At 45.1% G+C, this 15,958-nt stretch overlaps 1 protein-coding gene across 3 annotated transcripts in view; it reads right to left on the reverse strand.

Moving 5' to 3' along the window:
- Positions 1 to 3,741: 3,741 nt before the first annotated feature.
- The window catches only part of ADRA1A (adrenoceptor alpha 1A), a 56,648-nt gene continuing 44,431 nt past the window's right edge, over positions 3,742 to 15,958 (reverse strand). For 2 of the 3 annotated variants that reach the window (XM_077919247.1, XM_028708284.2), the window contains exon 3: positions 3,742 to 7,579. In XM_077919247.1, the coding sequence (XP_077775373.1) occupies positions 7,056 to 7,579 (524 nt within the window). In that variant the 3' untranslated portion in view covers positions 3,742 to 7,055. The remainder of the gene's footprint in view (positions 7,580 to 15,958) is intronic. The other variant, XM_077919248.1, reaches the window with a different exon arrangement.

Raw genomic sequence — 15,958 nt, forward strand, 5'->3', positions numbered from 1 at the left:
GCACCAGGTTCTAGGTGGTGGGTATTGGGGTACTAGTAAAAGCAATGTAGATCCTTCAACCCTGAATTTGTCTACTTCCCCACAGCTGAAATACTTATAATTAAATAATTATATCAGTCCTGAATCTTCCAACTTCATTGGAAGTTGGTTTACGAGTTCTGGTGTTACGGCAGAGGGAGAAAAACCTTTCCCTATCCTCTTTCTTCATGCTATGCATAATTTTATAATCTTCTGTCATATCGCCTCTAAGTCACTACTTTTTTTTTTTAAGTCCCAAATGCTGTAACTGTTCCTCTTAGGGGAGTTGCTCCACCCTCTTAATCACTTGGGTTGCCCTTTTCTGAACCATTTCCAACTCTACACTATCCTTTCTGAGGTAATGAGCAATTTTAATGCTCATTAAAATCCGCAGTCCCTCAGGAGAAAGGGTTGATTCTGCATGCAAATCATATGCTTTATTATCCTCTGCTGAAGTTTCTTTTTTCTTTTCTTTTCTTTTCTTTTCTTTTCTTTTCTTTTCTTTTCTTTTCTTTTCTGCTGTCCCCACAATGCATCTCAAAAATGCCCCCCTTCAAATGTATACTGTCAGCTTCTATTTCTAGTCAGCATTGTCCTACGCTAGGGCTTGGGAACCTCTTGCAGCCTGAGGGCTACACTCCCTGAGGGCAGCAGAAACAAAGGACTGCAGCAGGGCTCCCCAGACATGGTAGGGTTCCAGACTCGCCCAAGCTGTGGTCACTGCAGCTGCTACTTCCAAAAGTCTCATGTTCATGGTGGTGGGATGAGGAGGAGGAGGAGGCAGTGGCAGTGCAAGCAGCAGTGTCGGCAGTGCCCCTGGCTCGCCTTGTCTCATGGGGGAAAAAGGAGCAGCTCCATTCCATGCCCCATGCCAGAAGCTGGAGAAACTGGGCCTATCCCAGTGCTCTGCTCTGCTCAGTGCTCAGCCTCCTCCACCCTCTCACTATTGGAGGGCGGGTGCTGAGCTCCCTCCTAAACAATATCTAGGGGCTGAGGTGTCTTCAGCCCTAAGGAGTTGGCGCCTATGCCATACACCCTCCCAAACCAGGGCAGGGCCCAGTTCTGCTTGTAAGGAAGAAGAAGAAGAAGAAGAAGAAGAAGAAGAAGAAGAAGAAGAAGAAGAAGAAGAAGAAGAGTTTGGATTTGATATCCCGCCTTTCACTCCCCTTCAGGAGTCTCAACGCGGCTAACATTCTCCTTTCCCTTCCTCCCCCACAACAAACACTCTGTGAGGTGAGGGAGGCTGAGAGACTTCAGAGAAGTGTGACTTGCCCAAGGTCACCCAGCAGCTGCATGTGGAGGAGTGGAGACGCGAACCCGGTTCCCCAGATTACGTGACTACCGCTCTTAACCACTACACCACACTGGCTCTCAGAATATGGGCCGCAGAATATGCTGCTGTCATGCTCAGCCATCTAATTCAACCTCAGTACAGTGGTCCCTCTGGTTACATACGCTTCAGGTTACATTCACTTCAGGTTACAGACTCCGCTAACCCAGAAATAGTAAAATTCCTTCCAGTAGCACCTTAAAGACCAACTATAGTTGGTCTTTAAGGTGCTACTGGAAGGAATTTTTTTTTGTTTTGACTATGGCAGACCAACATGGCTACCTATCTGTAACCAGAAATAGTACCTTGGGTTAAGAACTTTGCTTCACGATGACAACAGAATTTGTCCTCCAGCGGCAATGTGGCAGCAGGAGGCCCCATTAGCTAAAGTGGTGATTCAGGTTAAGAACAGTTTGAGGTTAAGACCGGACCTCCAGAATGAATTAAGTACTTAACCTGAGGTACCACTGTACTGAAATCCAGAGCTAGAGCTCCCTTCACAGATGGCTGCCCAGCTTCTGTTTAGAGACCTCCAGCAAAGGAGAGCACACCATCCCTCTCTCATATTGCCCATACCATCAAGACATGTCTCCTAATGCTCAATCAAAATCTGCCTCCTTGTAACTTAAAGCAAGAAACACTGTAGCTCAGTAGCAGAGGATGATCTGTGCTGCATGCAGGTAGTCCCAGGTTTAAGCCCCAGCACTTTCTGGTGGGGTTGGGAGAGATCTCTGCCTGAAATCCTCAAAAGCCACTAGCAGTCATTGCAGAACAATAATAAGCTAGCTGGATGAACAGAAAAAGCAGCTTCCTATGTATTGGATACTGGAAAATGGTGAAGATTTAAGGATTAGCATGGAGTTCAATTCAGTTCTTAGAGTTTGCTTACTGCATTGAATCCCATTTTCTTCTGATGCTATAGATGCATTTTCTGCCTACATTACAAAGTTAATTGCCAGATTATTTCTATAGATAGCGTGTGGTGTACGGAGCTGAGAACTATTAATTCCAAATGTGTACTTTACCTCTTTTCTACAGAGGGTGCAGAAATCTCCTGACAGGCTGAAACTAAGGAAAACACCCAAATCAAATTACTTTCAAGCTTCCTTAAAGGTCAATTACTACATTGCAAACCTCACATTTGCTGTGAACTGCTTTTGGTCCTTCAATGTCTAAAACACATTCTATATCATCCCTATGAGGCTATAGCAATAGGGAGGAAAATGACAGCCATACTGTCAGGCCTCTAACAAAATGGAAAAAGCTCTTATAAATATGTTTGGTCTTTTGAATCTTTGAACGACACTGGCATGGTAAGAAGAGAGGTTATCTGAAAAGCTTTTCATGTTAGGCTCTCCAGAGAGAAAGCTAACTTTGGCAACCCAAAATCTATAGATTTTTTTAAAAAAATAAACATAATATTCCTGGCCCAATATATAGACTGACGTTGTGCTACAGTTGTCATATTTCAAAAAGTGAATGTCCAGATACAAAAGTTGTTCAGCTTTTATCCCCCCCTTTCCCCCCCTAAAATCTCAGTAAATAAATAAATAAATGATTTTTTAAACCTATTTTTAAAGGAAAATTGCCAAAAAATCTACACTTCTGATATGGGCTGCCATACGCCCAGGTTTCCCTGAACATTTTTGCTGCTTTTCAAAAATTCCACCCGGACGCCATTTTTTGACAGACAAATCCTGGCTATGTCCAGGAAATTCCAGATGTATGACAGCCCTAGATAATGCAGACATGCCTTTTCACTGTTTTATTTGTCTAACATGATGATTGGCAGCTGAAAATGTGAGATGACTTCACTTAAAAGTATTGACTTAAATCTATATTAAGTTAGCCTTGCTTTAGTTCCATCAGAATCAATTGGACTTAAGGGCGTCATGATGAGCAACTTGTCCTACTGATGTTAATAGGGCTACTATCAACACATGTGATGGGAATGCGGTATCGGGGTGGGGCTGGAAGTATGGCCCCATTTCTGTTGCTACATGAAAGCTCTCTACATGTGAGTAGACACATGTCTAGTGCTTGAATCTGGATCCTTTCCAATGCATTTTGGTTTAGAAGTTCTGGTGTGACATTTGATCTGAAATGGCCCCTTCACCCACTTGGTCATCAAGCAATAAATCATGCACGTGTGCATCAGCTTAGAGTCCACTAGCAGCAAAAGTGTCCTCATTAACCTCAGTGTTTAAGAAATGTTCCACACACAGTTCCAATGAGCATGGGGCACATTTCCCAATGCTGGACCTAGTGTAGGAAGCTCTTGCTTATACAGAGCTCAATGGACAAATTCAAAGTTATTCAGAATTATGTATTGTGCGACTGCTATTCATTCCTGTTTGTTTAGGTTTCTGATCATCCAAATTCAGGTAATCTGGTTTAATGAGAGAACATGGTTTTGTTTTTTATTTTTTAATATATTAATGTAAAATACTCTCATTGACGTCAACAGTTGAAAGATAAATTGCTTCATCCTTGTTGCAGGGGATTGATTTATATTTTGGTAATCCCACAAAAAGCAATTTAATTTAGCCAAAGTCAATTGAAATAAATCTCCATGGGCACAGTTATACTTGTTATACCTGAACTTGTTTAAATTCAATTCCCTTTCCCTGGGGTACTCTATGAAATCCAGGACCAAGAGAGGATCTAAGAAACAATTTTGAACAGAATTTTTTGCAGGAAAACATAAATCAAATTGACCCTGTTGTAAAGACGCATGGGGGATAGAGGCTTCTTTGTGACACCATCAAACCTGAATGTCAATCAAGTTTACTGTAGACTGAAGTTTGCTTCAATTCAGCAGTAAAGGGCGGGTTTTCGCAGGGAATGCAGTGAGACAAACAGATAACCAGGGGCGCCGACTTATAAAAAATATTGGGGGGGCCCATACCGACTTATAAAAAATATTGGGGGGGCCCAAGACCTCCAAACCGCTGCTGCTGGGGGAACGAAAGGGGCGAGCCCCGGGCTGCCCCGACCTTAAGTGAACCTGTGAGGGCCCGCCCTTTGCGGCAGCCGATTGGCTGCCGCCGTGGGCGGTGAATATTAATGAGCTAGGGGGAATCCCTGCTACTCGAGGGGGCTGACGGCAGCCCCGCGAGATTGTTGATGGGTCGAGAGCCCGCAACCCCACCCCCTCTCTAGATAAGCATAATATAACTAATGATTTTCTTAAATTATTGGGGGGGCGGAGCCCCCCCATACGAATTTTTGAGGGGGCTCAGGCCCCCTCAGGCCCCATGGAGTCGGCGCCTATGCAGATAACTGCTCAGACCCATGCCTAGAAACATGAGACAAGTGGAAGACCTCTTGGACTCATGCTTTCTAGGCACAGGACATGCAGAAATGTGGGCAAACTCTGAATCTTACTGAATCATTGTTTCATGCACTTTCACTTCTGTTTCCTTGAGATGGCTCCAGATAACCATGCTCTCCAATCTCCAGCACACGATTTAAACAGATTGAATCTTTAATGTTGACTTGTGGCAAAGGCTGCCTTAAACCCTAGTCTTATCAATGGTTCAACAAGTATCCCCATAATGGATAACCCACATCACAGGGATCTGAACCTCTCTTTCATTGGTGCCTTAGTAAATCCTGCTGCTCCACAATTCTGCAAGTGATAATTACAAAAGGCTGCCTTGCAGTGCAGTGCTGGCTAGTGCCCATTTGGTCTGGTAGAGTGGAAGGCAGGGAGGCCAATGGTACACGGAGCCAGAACAATGAAAGGCAGAGCCAACTAATTCTGGTTTTGTCTCCATCTTCCTCCCTAATGACTTCTGCAGGGACTAAAGAGGAGGGACCTAACAGCACAGGCCTCCCCTTGGGGTGGTTGTATGTAAGAGGGGCTGGCTGAGGGCAGTGCCCCATTTGCCCTCATGGACCAGTGTTGCAGTGCAACCTTGTGATATGAATCTCCACAGTTTCCAATTATTTCACATTGCACGCGTACCCTAAGTGAGTGTGTATGACAACAATAATGGTTGGAATTCCCAAAAGGAAGCAAAAAGGGATTGAATGACCTGAGGTCTGTAGAGGTAGGCTATTGAAGGAAGAGGTGTGGCCCAGGGATGGGATGGAGTCAAACAAGGACAAAGGAAAGGCAATTGGTGTTGATGAAGGGGCTGGGAATTGCCCCACAAACTCAGAGGGCAGTTTCTTGGCATCATTATCATGACAAAGGTACATTCTTTTGCTACAGAATATTTTCCACCATTACATGCTGCACTTCAAAAATGAATGTACCACAAGACAGGCAACAAAGAGGAACACAGAGAAGGTGAAGCTTCAAAATGACACACAGAGATTTTTGCAAATGCTTTTGGAATAAGGAAATGGTCCCTATGAGAGGGAGAGGAATAAGACCCACTTCACAACTGCACCACAAATTGTGGGAGCTGCTTCTCTTTGATGATGTCCCATGAGTGAATATTATAACTACATGCCCAGAACTAATCGTATGGATTAGTCCACTTGATTAGCACCCCAGAAGGAGGGAGTGTACTGGTTTGCTATCATAGACCCCCATATGATTTCCTTGCCTATGTGATTGTAGTGTTTCCCCTCCCACATTTTGACCACATGGGATGAAGGAGCCGTTCTCAGCAAGTCTGCCATCCATATGAAGGGTACACAAGCTTCTGAACTGTTGTTGCCAAGTGCAGAATCAGGGCCAGTTCTGAGCTGTGTACTTCCTATTGCAAAGGTGGGAAAGCTCCCCCCCCCCCCGCATCCTCGAGGGCTGCATTTCTCCATGGACAACCTTCCAGTGGCCACATGCCAGTAGTGGGCAGGGCCAGAGGCAAAAGCGGAGGGCGCAATGGCTGTGCCTTGACTTTGTGCAGTAGACTATCTTCCAGCCACACAAATGTCCAAGGTCCCCTGTCCCCAGACCTCTCCATCCAGGCAAGCAAAAGGCATTATCACAGTTCAATGACATATTCCAGCCTGGCAAAAACAATTAAGGGATGTATGGAGCAGGGCCAACTAGAGGCCTGGGTGAAAGGATGTACCACAGGAAGAGCCCCAAAGGCTGGTTGGAGAGGCCTAGGGGGTTGCATTCTGCTCCTGGGACTGAAGTCCCCCACCCTTACCCTTTTGGTGTCTTTTAAGCTATATGGTCCAAAGTTTCACAGGACTGGAATCAACAAAAAGAAAGGAGTCAAGTTAAAAGACCATCACATTTCTCCAATTAACTCATGGTTCTGCCTTGTCAAATTCCCCCTTTAGGTGTATGAAGTTACTCCACGACATAAAAGCTGAGAGCCAGAAAGAAGTTCCTGTGTTGAAACCAATAACAGATATTCATAGATCTCTATTGTAGGACACGCCACAACACTTTCCTCCACCCCAGCCCCAAAGTTAAGAGCGCAATGGCTAAACAATTGTAAATAAAACTAACTGAACCTCAGAGCCTTGAAAATAGCAAGGAAATAATAGCAGAATCGCTTGAAGAAGTCCAGCCTCAAGTGGTCCCATTTCTGAACCCCACAGATTTCACCTTGCCTGAGATTCCCTCAATAACTTGGATTCAGTCGAAGCTCACGTGCTTTGTTCTGCGTTAGCATCATTCCCTTGCTGGCATTCTCCCTTCTGTATTACCCCATTAAAAGCAGCCCCCTCCTTGGGTTGCCCATATTGAAGTACTGCATGTAAACCTCTTCTGGTCCCACCGGAATGATGGGTGCCTTTAAATATCCTCTCCGTTATCGCTGACAGAGACAGTGTGGATTTTAATGGTGGGCACTTTCTGGTCCTTTGCCATGTTTTCCCCTGATGTTCTTGCACAGCAGCAAACCTGCAGGAAACCTTTGCTCTTGACTTTGGCTGTCACACAGCTGGCCTTGTCCCTGGAGGCTGTGCTCTTGGTGGACACACTCTGCATGGCCGAGAAGAGCTTCCACTCGCAGACACCGTCCGATTTGGAAATCTTATAGAAGGTTTCTCCGGAGCCGACAGGGATGCGGACAACGTCTTTTGGAGCTTCGGCGACGTGGTTGCTTGCATGATTGAGGTTGAAGCTAAGGGAATATTTGTTGGCTGAGTACCTCCGTGGTGGGAGGCACTGGGCCCTTAGAACATTCTGGAATGCCTTTTTAAACTCTTGACTTGAACAAGGGTAGATGATGGGGTTGATGCAGCTGTTCAGGTATCCCAGCCAAAATGCGATTTTAAAAATTGTCTCTGAGGGCTTGCTCTCGGGAAAGAAAGAACCTGGAATTGAAAATATATGAACCATTACTGGAAATAATAGAAGCACAATTCCTGATTATCAACTAGTTAAGAAAAAAAGTGATGGCAGGGGATAAAGTTTTTGATTGTGCTCACCAGCACCACATTATTCAATTACGTCTCTGGAGATCAAGATGGCTAAAGCTCAGCTTCTAAGTCCTGTTTATTTCACTGCGGGAGACTGAAGCACATGCATGACTCTCTCACTAAAATGCTCTGCAGGGTGGGGTGGAGTGGGAAACAAAACTGGTGGGTCAAGAGGGGGAGTGAGAATGCATAGGGTGAGGCAGCAGAAACACAAACACAGAAACACAGGGGCAGCTGCAGGACAGAAGAGAGACGGACACACACTCAGACACAGATACCCATCCACTTGTCACATAATCCCATATTGCGAAGGGATGAGTGGGTGGGTGGAAGGCGTCCCACTCCCAGAAGTACCTGTTCAGGTAATGAGTGTGCTGCAACCCGTTGATGTGGTGCTGGCACTCACCCTTCCTCTGGTGGGAAATGTTCTGTGTGGTGGCTGAGGGACACCAAACAAGTGGGGGACAATGAAGGTCAGCTGGGGGGATTAAGAACTACGGGGGGGGGGCAGAAACACATATGGCAAAGGGGCAGCATAGCATCCAACATTACTCAGATGAAAAGGGAGGAAGGAGAAATGTTGGAGGGTATGACATTGCTGGTACTAGGCACACACATTTCACAGAGACTAAATCCACAAATCTTGGTTACAGCTGGTGGTTAAGTCTGGAAAAAGGTAAACCATGAGCCAATGTTCATATGATGTTCAAATCCGGCTATGGCTTAGCTCAGCATGGTGCAGTAGCAAAATAGCTAAGGAGCAGTGAAGCAGCTGTGATCTCCTTCCTAGGAGGCCGCACACTTGCACATCCACACTAAAACATGTTTTAACTTACTGTGACATGCAAACCAGGCAGCTGATTGGCACCTGCTCCCAAGGGTTCAGACAGAGGACATTTCTGGGCTACCTGCAGAGGCCGGGGACTGAACCTGAGACCTTCTGGATGGAAAGGAAATTCTTTTCCACTGAGTTACAGTTCTTGTCTTCCCCAAACAAATTTCTGGTGAGTCTGATTGTTTAACCTAGCTGATGTATTCTGGATCAGTCAACGTTTTATAAGGCAGGTCCATGCATTATTTACTTAGCTACTCATTTCTTCAATTACTTCTTGCCTTCCCTCTCATGCCTTGTGGGATAGAACTATCCACCGAAATAAATAAAAACAGCCTTAAGGTGGCTTACAATAAAATGATTAAAACTAGAATGAAATATAAATGCACTAATGAACAAACAGTGGAAGTCACATACATATTCAGTAACCTGGCAGCTGAAAAAGACAACTAATGCAAATAAAAAAGCTATTAAAATCAGATAATTTAAACAAATTGACTATCATAAACAGCCCATAAAAGGCTCCAAAGAACAGGACACGCAATAGCTCAGTTGCAAGGGTGGCAGAGTCCCCTCTCTGAAATCCTAGAGAGCTGGTTTCAGTCAGTGTACACAATACTGAGATAGATGGACCCATAATCTGAAACTGATAAGGCAGTTTCCTTCTTTCTCATGCACCTGGAAAAAACAAAAGTGATGGTGCCAGAGCATGCATAACTGTGGCAAAACTCATCTCTTTCCAGGAGGGAAAGCAGCAGACAGAGGACACCCCAGCTTCATGCCTTCTCCCCCAGCTCCCACAATGCCTGCACTCAACACATCATGGCTTTCCTCATCTCTGGCTGCCATTGGTGGGGAAAGGAAAGCACACGGCATAATTATGTCCTCAAGTGGTACACTACAGGGTCAAGGGAGTGAACTCAGTATAGGGGTTCCCATTCATTTGTCTGCCGTTTAGGATGGCCACACGGAGAACCCTTCATCTGAAAGAGGTGGTTTAAGGCAGGTGTGGCTAACCCTTCTCAGCCAAGGGCTACATTAATTCCTGGTCAACCTGCCAAGGTTGGCATGTCAAACTGGGCATGGGGCAAGTATAAAAGTGGGTGTGGCCAAATAGTAATAATGGGTACGACCTTTTTAAAAAAAAGAAAGTGTCATCTGGGGGTTGGTTGGCTGGCGCACTCTCACACACAGCTTTTGGCATAATGGCATTACAACAGAGGACCCATAGGAGCAGTCTGTTAAAACAAACTCCCGCCCCCCTTAAAAACAGCAAAAATAATTATTGGGGGCCCAGTTGTATCCTTCAACTGTGATAATGCCTCATGCTTGCCTGAATGGAAGATGGAAGGAGCTGTGTGCCGAAACCTGTGCCTTTTTGCATGGAACGTCGCCCACTGTAGAAAAGTGAGAGTCACATCCATTGATCTGCCTGCCATTGCTCCAGCCCTGCCAACCACTGACATGGGGCTCCCAGAAGGTCACCCATGAGGGAATGCTGGCCTCAGGCTGAAAAAGAAAGTGCTCAGGGCTGGCGTCAGAGGTAGGCATGGCTGGGCACCTGTCAAAACCCCACACCCTAGCAGGGGGGAAGGTACCACCACCAACAGCCCCCTCGATCTGTTTCTTTCCCCACTAGCTCATCTGTGTTGAGCTGCATATCTGTCCACCTTGTATATTTTGTTTACTTTGTACTAGTCATCCATTCCAAGATAGGAAGCAGAAATCTTTTCAAGCTCTGCTGCCTGGAAGCCTTTGAGGTGGAAATCACAGGGATCAAACATAGGACCTTCTCTGTGCAAAGCATGCTGCATCCCACTGAGCTGTGCCCCCCTCTTTCCACATTGCCATTGTCTCCGCCTGACTCTGCTGTTAGCGCTCCAAGGCAGTTTGTAATTTCAGCTGTGATTGAATTGCGAGCTTTTCTCCCACCAAAGTAATTAAAACGGGAAGAGCAAAGTGGCTCAAAGCCAAAACAGACTTCCGATTTCTGCAGCTAAAGCCAGGCACAGACGAGTCATAGTTAGAAGTAAAATAACTTCAGTGGGAAATGTTTGTCCAGAGTGCTCACAATGCAAGAATGAGCCAGCAGCTTCTTCCACCCTTAATAACTTAGAGTTCAACCAGCATATAGCCAGCAAATGAATGGGAATGTATGCATGCACAGTGCCACAGTCTACTCAGAGTAGACCCATTAAAATGAATGAACATAAACCAGCCATGTCAATTAATTTCAGTTGGCCTACTCGGAGTAGGATTAGCATGGGATACAACCCCATTCTTTTTTATTGTGCCTTTGCAGAGGTTGAAAAGCATTTTGAACACTGTGCATCTTTCAGCAAAGAATACACCTTTGGGTTAAAACAGATGCAGAACTGAGCTGTACCAAATGTTCTCCTATTTTACTTTTTAGGCAACTAATGCAGGGTTGTTTGTTGCCGTTGTTTTCCGATGTGCTACAATTTTTATTCCTCACATAGTGTTTTCACCTTCCAGGATTATTTGCTTGGCTGATACTGGCCAGTTAGGGTGCAAGCAGTAAACCGGAAGATATCATGTTGCTACAATATCGTTTGGGTATATGGCAAGTCATAGCCAACTAGTCATAGCCAACATATAGCTATCAAGACTGCATTAAAACGTTTGTGGCACCCTGGGCAGGTTGTTGTGGCAGCTTCCATCTTCTCTTGGGGTGTAGATCTCGAGAGGATATTGGGATGCAAACTGCCCCACTCAGCTCTTCAGAACTGCAGCACTTATGCTGTCTCCTGGCCGCCTCCACCTTGCCATGAATGGGCAATGTAAGATAAATGTTGTAAGCATTGGGATGGCACAGAGACCTCAGCAGCTGGGGTGGTGGAAAGGACAGGGACCTGCATGTTCCGGCTCTGAAAACTGTGAACTGCATCCGGCATCTGTGAACTGCTTGTTAGGGTGGGGGAACTCTGGCAACTTTTGCAGCCAGAAAGGCAGGTGAGGCAGATGCTGTGGGAGCAATGAGATGGAGGGAGCTCACATTAACATTGCCAGAACCTCCTTTTTCCCTGCTCCTCATTCCTGGCTCCCCAAAAGCACAGATGAGAATAGACTCCAGTCTGAGCAGTGAAGAAGGAAGCGCCTTCTGTTTGCACCCTTGAGAGCTTAGCTTGCTCGTTTTCTGTGAATAGCATCACAAATCAGAAGTGATGAGCAGTTTTATCCAGCCCTACTCCCCACTCCAACCTCTCTCATAAAGCACCCAGTCGCCTCTATGGCGCTGGGCCACATGCACGTATCGATGTCTTGAGTCTGGGGTCCAAATTAGCATCTCTGGCCCTGGATAACACATTTAATATCTTGGACTCATTTAATACCTTGGATTTGACCCCCTCTGATCCTAGGCTGTTGTTAGTAGATGAATTATTGGAGCCTAGCAGTGAATTGGAGGTGAGGCTAAGACAGGGGAGCTCAGTTGGCATGTCCCAGTGCAATGATGTGCCAAACTTGATAGCGCTCTTCCCCTGGCAGTCAGTTAGCCCCTCCTTCCATCATGGAGAGATGCTGCCAGTGACAGAGGGAGAATGGGTCCCAACTCAATGTTCACAGGTTGATATAGAAACTACTCCCAAGTACTCAAGGGGGCCCAACCAGAACACCATGATGATGCCCAGAATTCGAGGCCAAAAGTCATCATACACAATTGGTCAGCTCAAAACTTGAGAGGAGCACTGAGGTCTGAGACGGAAATAATCCAAGACATTCAAGATATTCTGGGGATACATCTGAAATTATAAAATGACCTGTGTTGTAATTGGGTGGATATACTGTATACAAGGAGACATGGGTGGTGCTGTGGGTTAAACCACAGAGCCTAGGACTTGCCGATCAGAAGGTCGGCGGTTCGAATCCCCGTGACAGCGTGAGCTCCTGTTGCTCGGTCCCTGCTCCTGCCAACCTAGCAGTTCGAAAGCACGTCAAAGTACAAGTAGATAAATAGGTACCTTTCCGGCGGGAAAGTAAATGGCGTTTCCGTGCGCTGCTCTGGTTTGCCAGAAGCTGCTTAGTCATGCTGGCCACATGACCCGGAAGCTGTACGCTGGTTCCCTCGGCCAATAAAGTGAGATGAGCGCCGCAACCCCAGAGTCAGCCATGACTAGACCTAATGGTCAGGGGTCCCTTTACCTTTACCTTTACTGTATACAAGCAGTGAGGCAGCACTGAGTTGATTTTTCATGATTTTGAGTCTCAAGATTCTGGTCCCTAATATATTTGTTGGCAAACAGAGATCTTCTTTCTGAGCCGAAAGGGCATCAAACAGAGCTTGGGAAAAGACAGAGGAACCGAAGGCCCCCAATATTGAATGGAAGTTGGGGCCTGTGACCCAGGCCCAGAAATGGAGGTCAAAGTAGCAGAGGGAGGGGGCAATGGAGAGCTGAGATTCCAGCGTTTGTCACCTTCTCAAATAACACTCAGACACAACCTAAGAAACCCACAGAGCCCAGGAGGTTTTCATCTAGGGAAGGGGAACTGACACTCGCCTGGTGCCATAATAGATTCACAGCTAAAACCTTGGTATTCTCAAGATGTAAAGCTGGTGACATGGACAGGCGTAGTGATGCTGGCACTATGGGGAGAGCGCCAGAGAGCTCCCAGTACTGACTTAGCAGACACCAGAAAGATTGTAATATCCCCACATGGAATTTGGCGAGACGGGACAATAAGAAAAGCAAAGGGTTTATGACTCATACAAAGTGATGGATAGTGGCTTTGTAGAATATCTTAAGCAGTTTCATGTAATTTGCCTGCAGGAGACTCGGGTGGAAGAGATGACGATGCAAGGATATGCTATCTACTCCCGGCCAGCTATTAGAGTTAATAGCAAGGGAAGAAGGAGTTGATTGACTCTGTGTGTCTTGACAAGTCTAAATGTGAGGGCAGAGGAAATAGGATCTCTCTCCCCAGAGTTCCAAGTGGTCCAGCTGTCCACTGAAAATGAGTTTAAAATACTGTGTGCCAATGTTTATATACCAGTTACAGGCTCCGTCCACTCTGGGAGCAACATATGGGCTTTGTTAGATGCCCAGTTAGAGAAATTGCATAACCAATCACATTTGGCTACATGCTGACATCACTATGGGCAAACTTAGCAACTGACACCTGGATGAGAATGATAACACAATGCTACTTAACGGATCAGATTTGACTACATGTTAGCTTCACTTAGGCAAAATTGTGGTGCACATTAGGAGAAATAGGATAGCTCAGTTGGTGGAGTGTGAGACTCTTAATCTCAGGATTGTGAGGTTGAACTCCATGTTGGGCAAAAAGATTGCAGGGAGTTGGGCTAGATGACCCTTGTGTGGCCCCTTCCAAATCTACAATTCTATGATTCTGTGAAATAATGTCAATTCAGAGTCAAAGCTATTGTTACAGTAACAGGAGAATACTTTTGAAATTATAACTCCCCTCCTTCCCAAAACATTCCCAAAAGATAGGGCCCAAATCCATCAGTCCTTGAAATACTTTAGCTGAATTCTATGCATGAAATCATATGTACTCTTTGGTATTCTGCCAAAGCTGGCAGAACAAAGTGGTAAAGCTTTCCCTGGACTGTACCATTTCAGGCTGCACATGAGATTTGGCTGTCCCTTCATAAAAACAGCAAATAGCTGCTTGTACATTGACAGCTAGCATGTCAGGCAAAAGTGTTTTTTATGATGTGCTATTTTTATATGGACATTTGAGCACGCTTACACCTATGCACTAATCTGCAGCCTAGAGTAGCAGATTTCTGGAAAACATTTGTCACTTAATTCTTTTCATGGTATAATCTGGCCTCGACATCTGGGTGCTTTGTGAATCCAAAGGGGAATGAAAAGGCTGTTCTCTTATGCAGAGTTGACCAACTCCTGTGAAGTTAAGGTCAGCCCTGTGGCCTGACTGTGAGTAATGTTTGAACTGCAAGTCCGACTGGGAAATTCTAGAGCATGAGCAAGACTAATTTGATATGGATCCTAATCAGATTTCAATGAGTCAGAGGAATCCAGCCTGAGACTTGGAGAAGTTCCCATTTTCCTTAGTGGTGGGTTTCCAGTAACGTATCAGAAATTCTGTCTTAGTGGTCAGAGGCAGACTGGAAGGTGATGCTCCTCTTCAAAGAGCTGTGCTTGACAGTGGGGATCACTGACTGATAGGAATGTTGGAGAGGAAAATGGAAATGGCAGCTGAAATTGCCAGTGTTCACTTATGTGTCCCATCTCTGGAAGAGAACTTAGTCTAGTGAATACAATAGGTATTCATCATTACTGTTGTGTGCAGTCCACAAATGAGGTGTGGCACCCTTTTGCATTGCACCTCCTTTGCATTGAAATGAATGGGGTGGAATAATGTAATGTCAATTTAATCAATGTAGACAAGGGTGGGGGGAAGCCAGTACAAATTAAAATGGCCCAGTGGTCTAGAAGGGCCCCTGGCTATCTTGCATATGTTTTATATAATTCTTAATGAAATATATGTTTCATGTTCAATGCATGCACAGTTCTGAAATATGGCATGCCATGAATTCAGCATTTCCAAGTATTTCCGACTCTACATGTACATTTGCTTCTGCGCCTAGCCAGTACAATGCAGTCTCATCTTAATTACACACGATCACATTTGTATGTTTTCATAACTGAACACCCTGCAAACACAACAAAGTTGTTGTGTGATATATATTGTGTTAAGTTACACATGCAAATTTAATGTTTAAAATGTATGGCTAGTTCAGCAATAATCATGTGGGTGCTTATATTATTTATATTAGTCATTAGGATCTTAATATTCTCTACAGGGATGAATATTATCATATTTATTATCAACATACAAATGACAGCACACATGTATTTTATATCCCGTGTAAAGATTTCTAGCTGTTCTACCCTTGGTGGGCCCCCCGGAATTATTCCCCACCCTGGGGCCTGAACTCTTTCTCGGTGGCCCTGAATGTAATTTACAGTACATAAATTAGTTATGTAAATTAATTTACAAAAGTTATATAATTTTGCCACAGTGAACAGTGAAAAAAATATTGTAGTTTTTGGCAGAAGATGAACTGCAGTGGAACAGAAACGGCGCTGCAAGTAGTGACTATAGGGCAGAATGGAGAATGGTGCCTTATTGCTTCACTATTGACTGATCTCAAACAGAGCCAACCCAAAGGTGAAAGATTAGATAGAACACACGCCATTCCATGTATAGAAACTGACTGGCCACTGAATCTCACTCCAATACTGGTAACAGAACAGTACCTACTACATTAAGGTAGGTTTTTTTGGGGTAGGGAGTAGGCAAGAGTACATACCATACACAGGCTGTCATCCAACAGAGGGAAATAACTGGGAGGTTTAGGAGTGACAGCCAGAGGGCCGTTGCAGCTGCTTTCCAGCATCTGCCACTTGAGGCAGTTGCCTCACTGTGCTTTA

This window comes from Podarcis muralis, chromosome 15 (genome assembly GCF_964188315.1).
Source record: "Podarcis muralis chromosome 15, rPodMur119.hap1.1, whole genome shotgun sequence".
Classification (NCBI taxonomy): Eukaryota; Metazoa; Chordata; class Lepidosauria; order Squamata; family Lacertidae; genus Podarcis; species Podarcis muralis.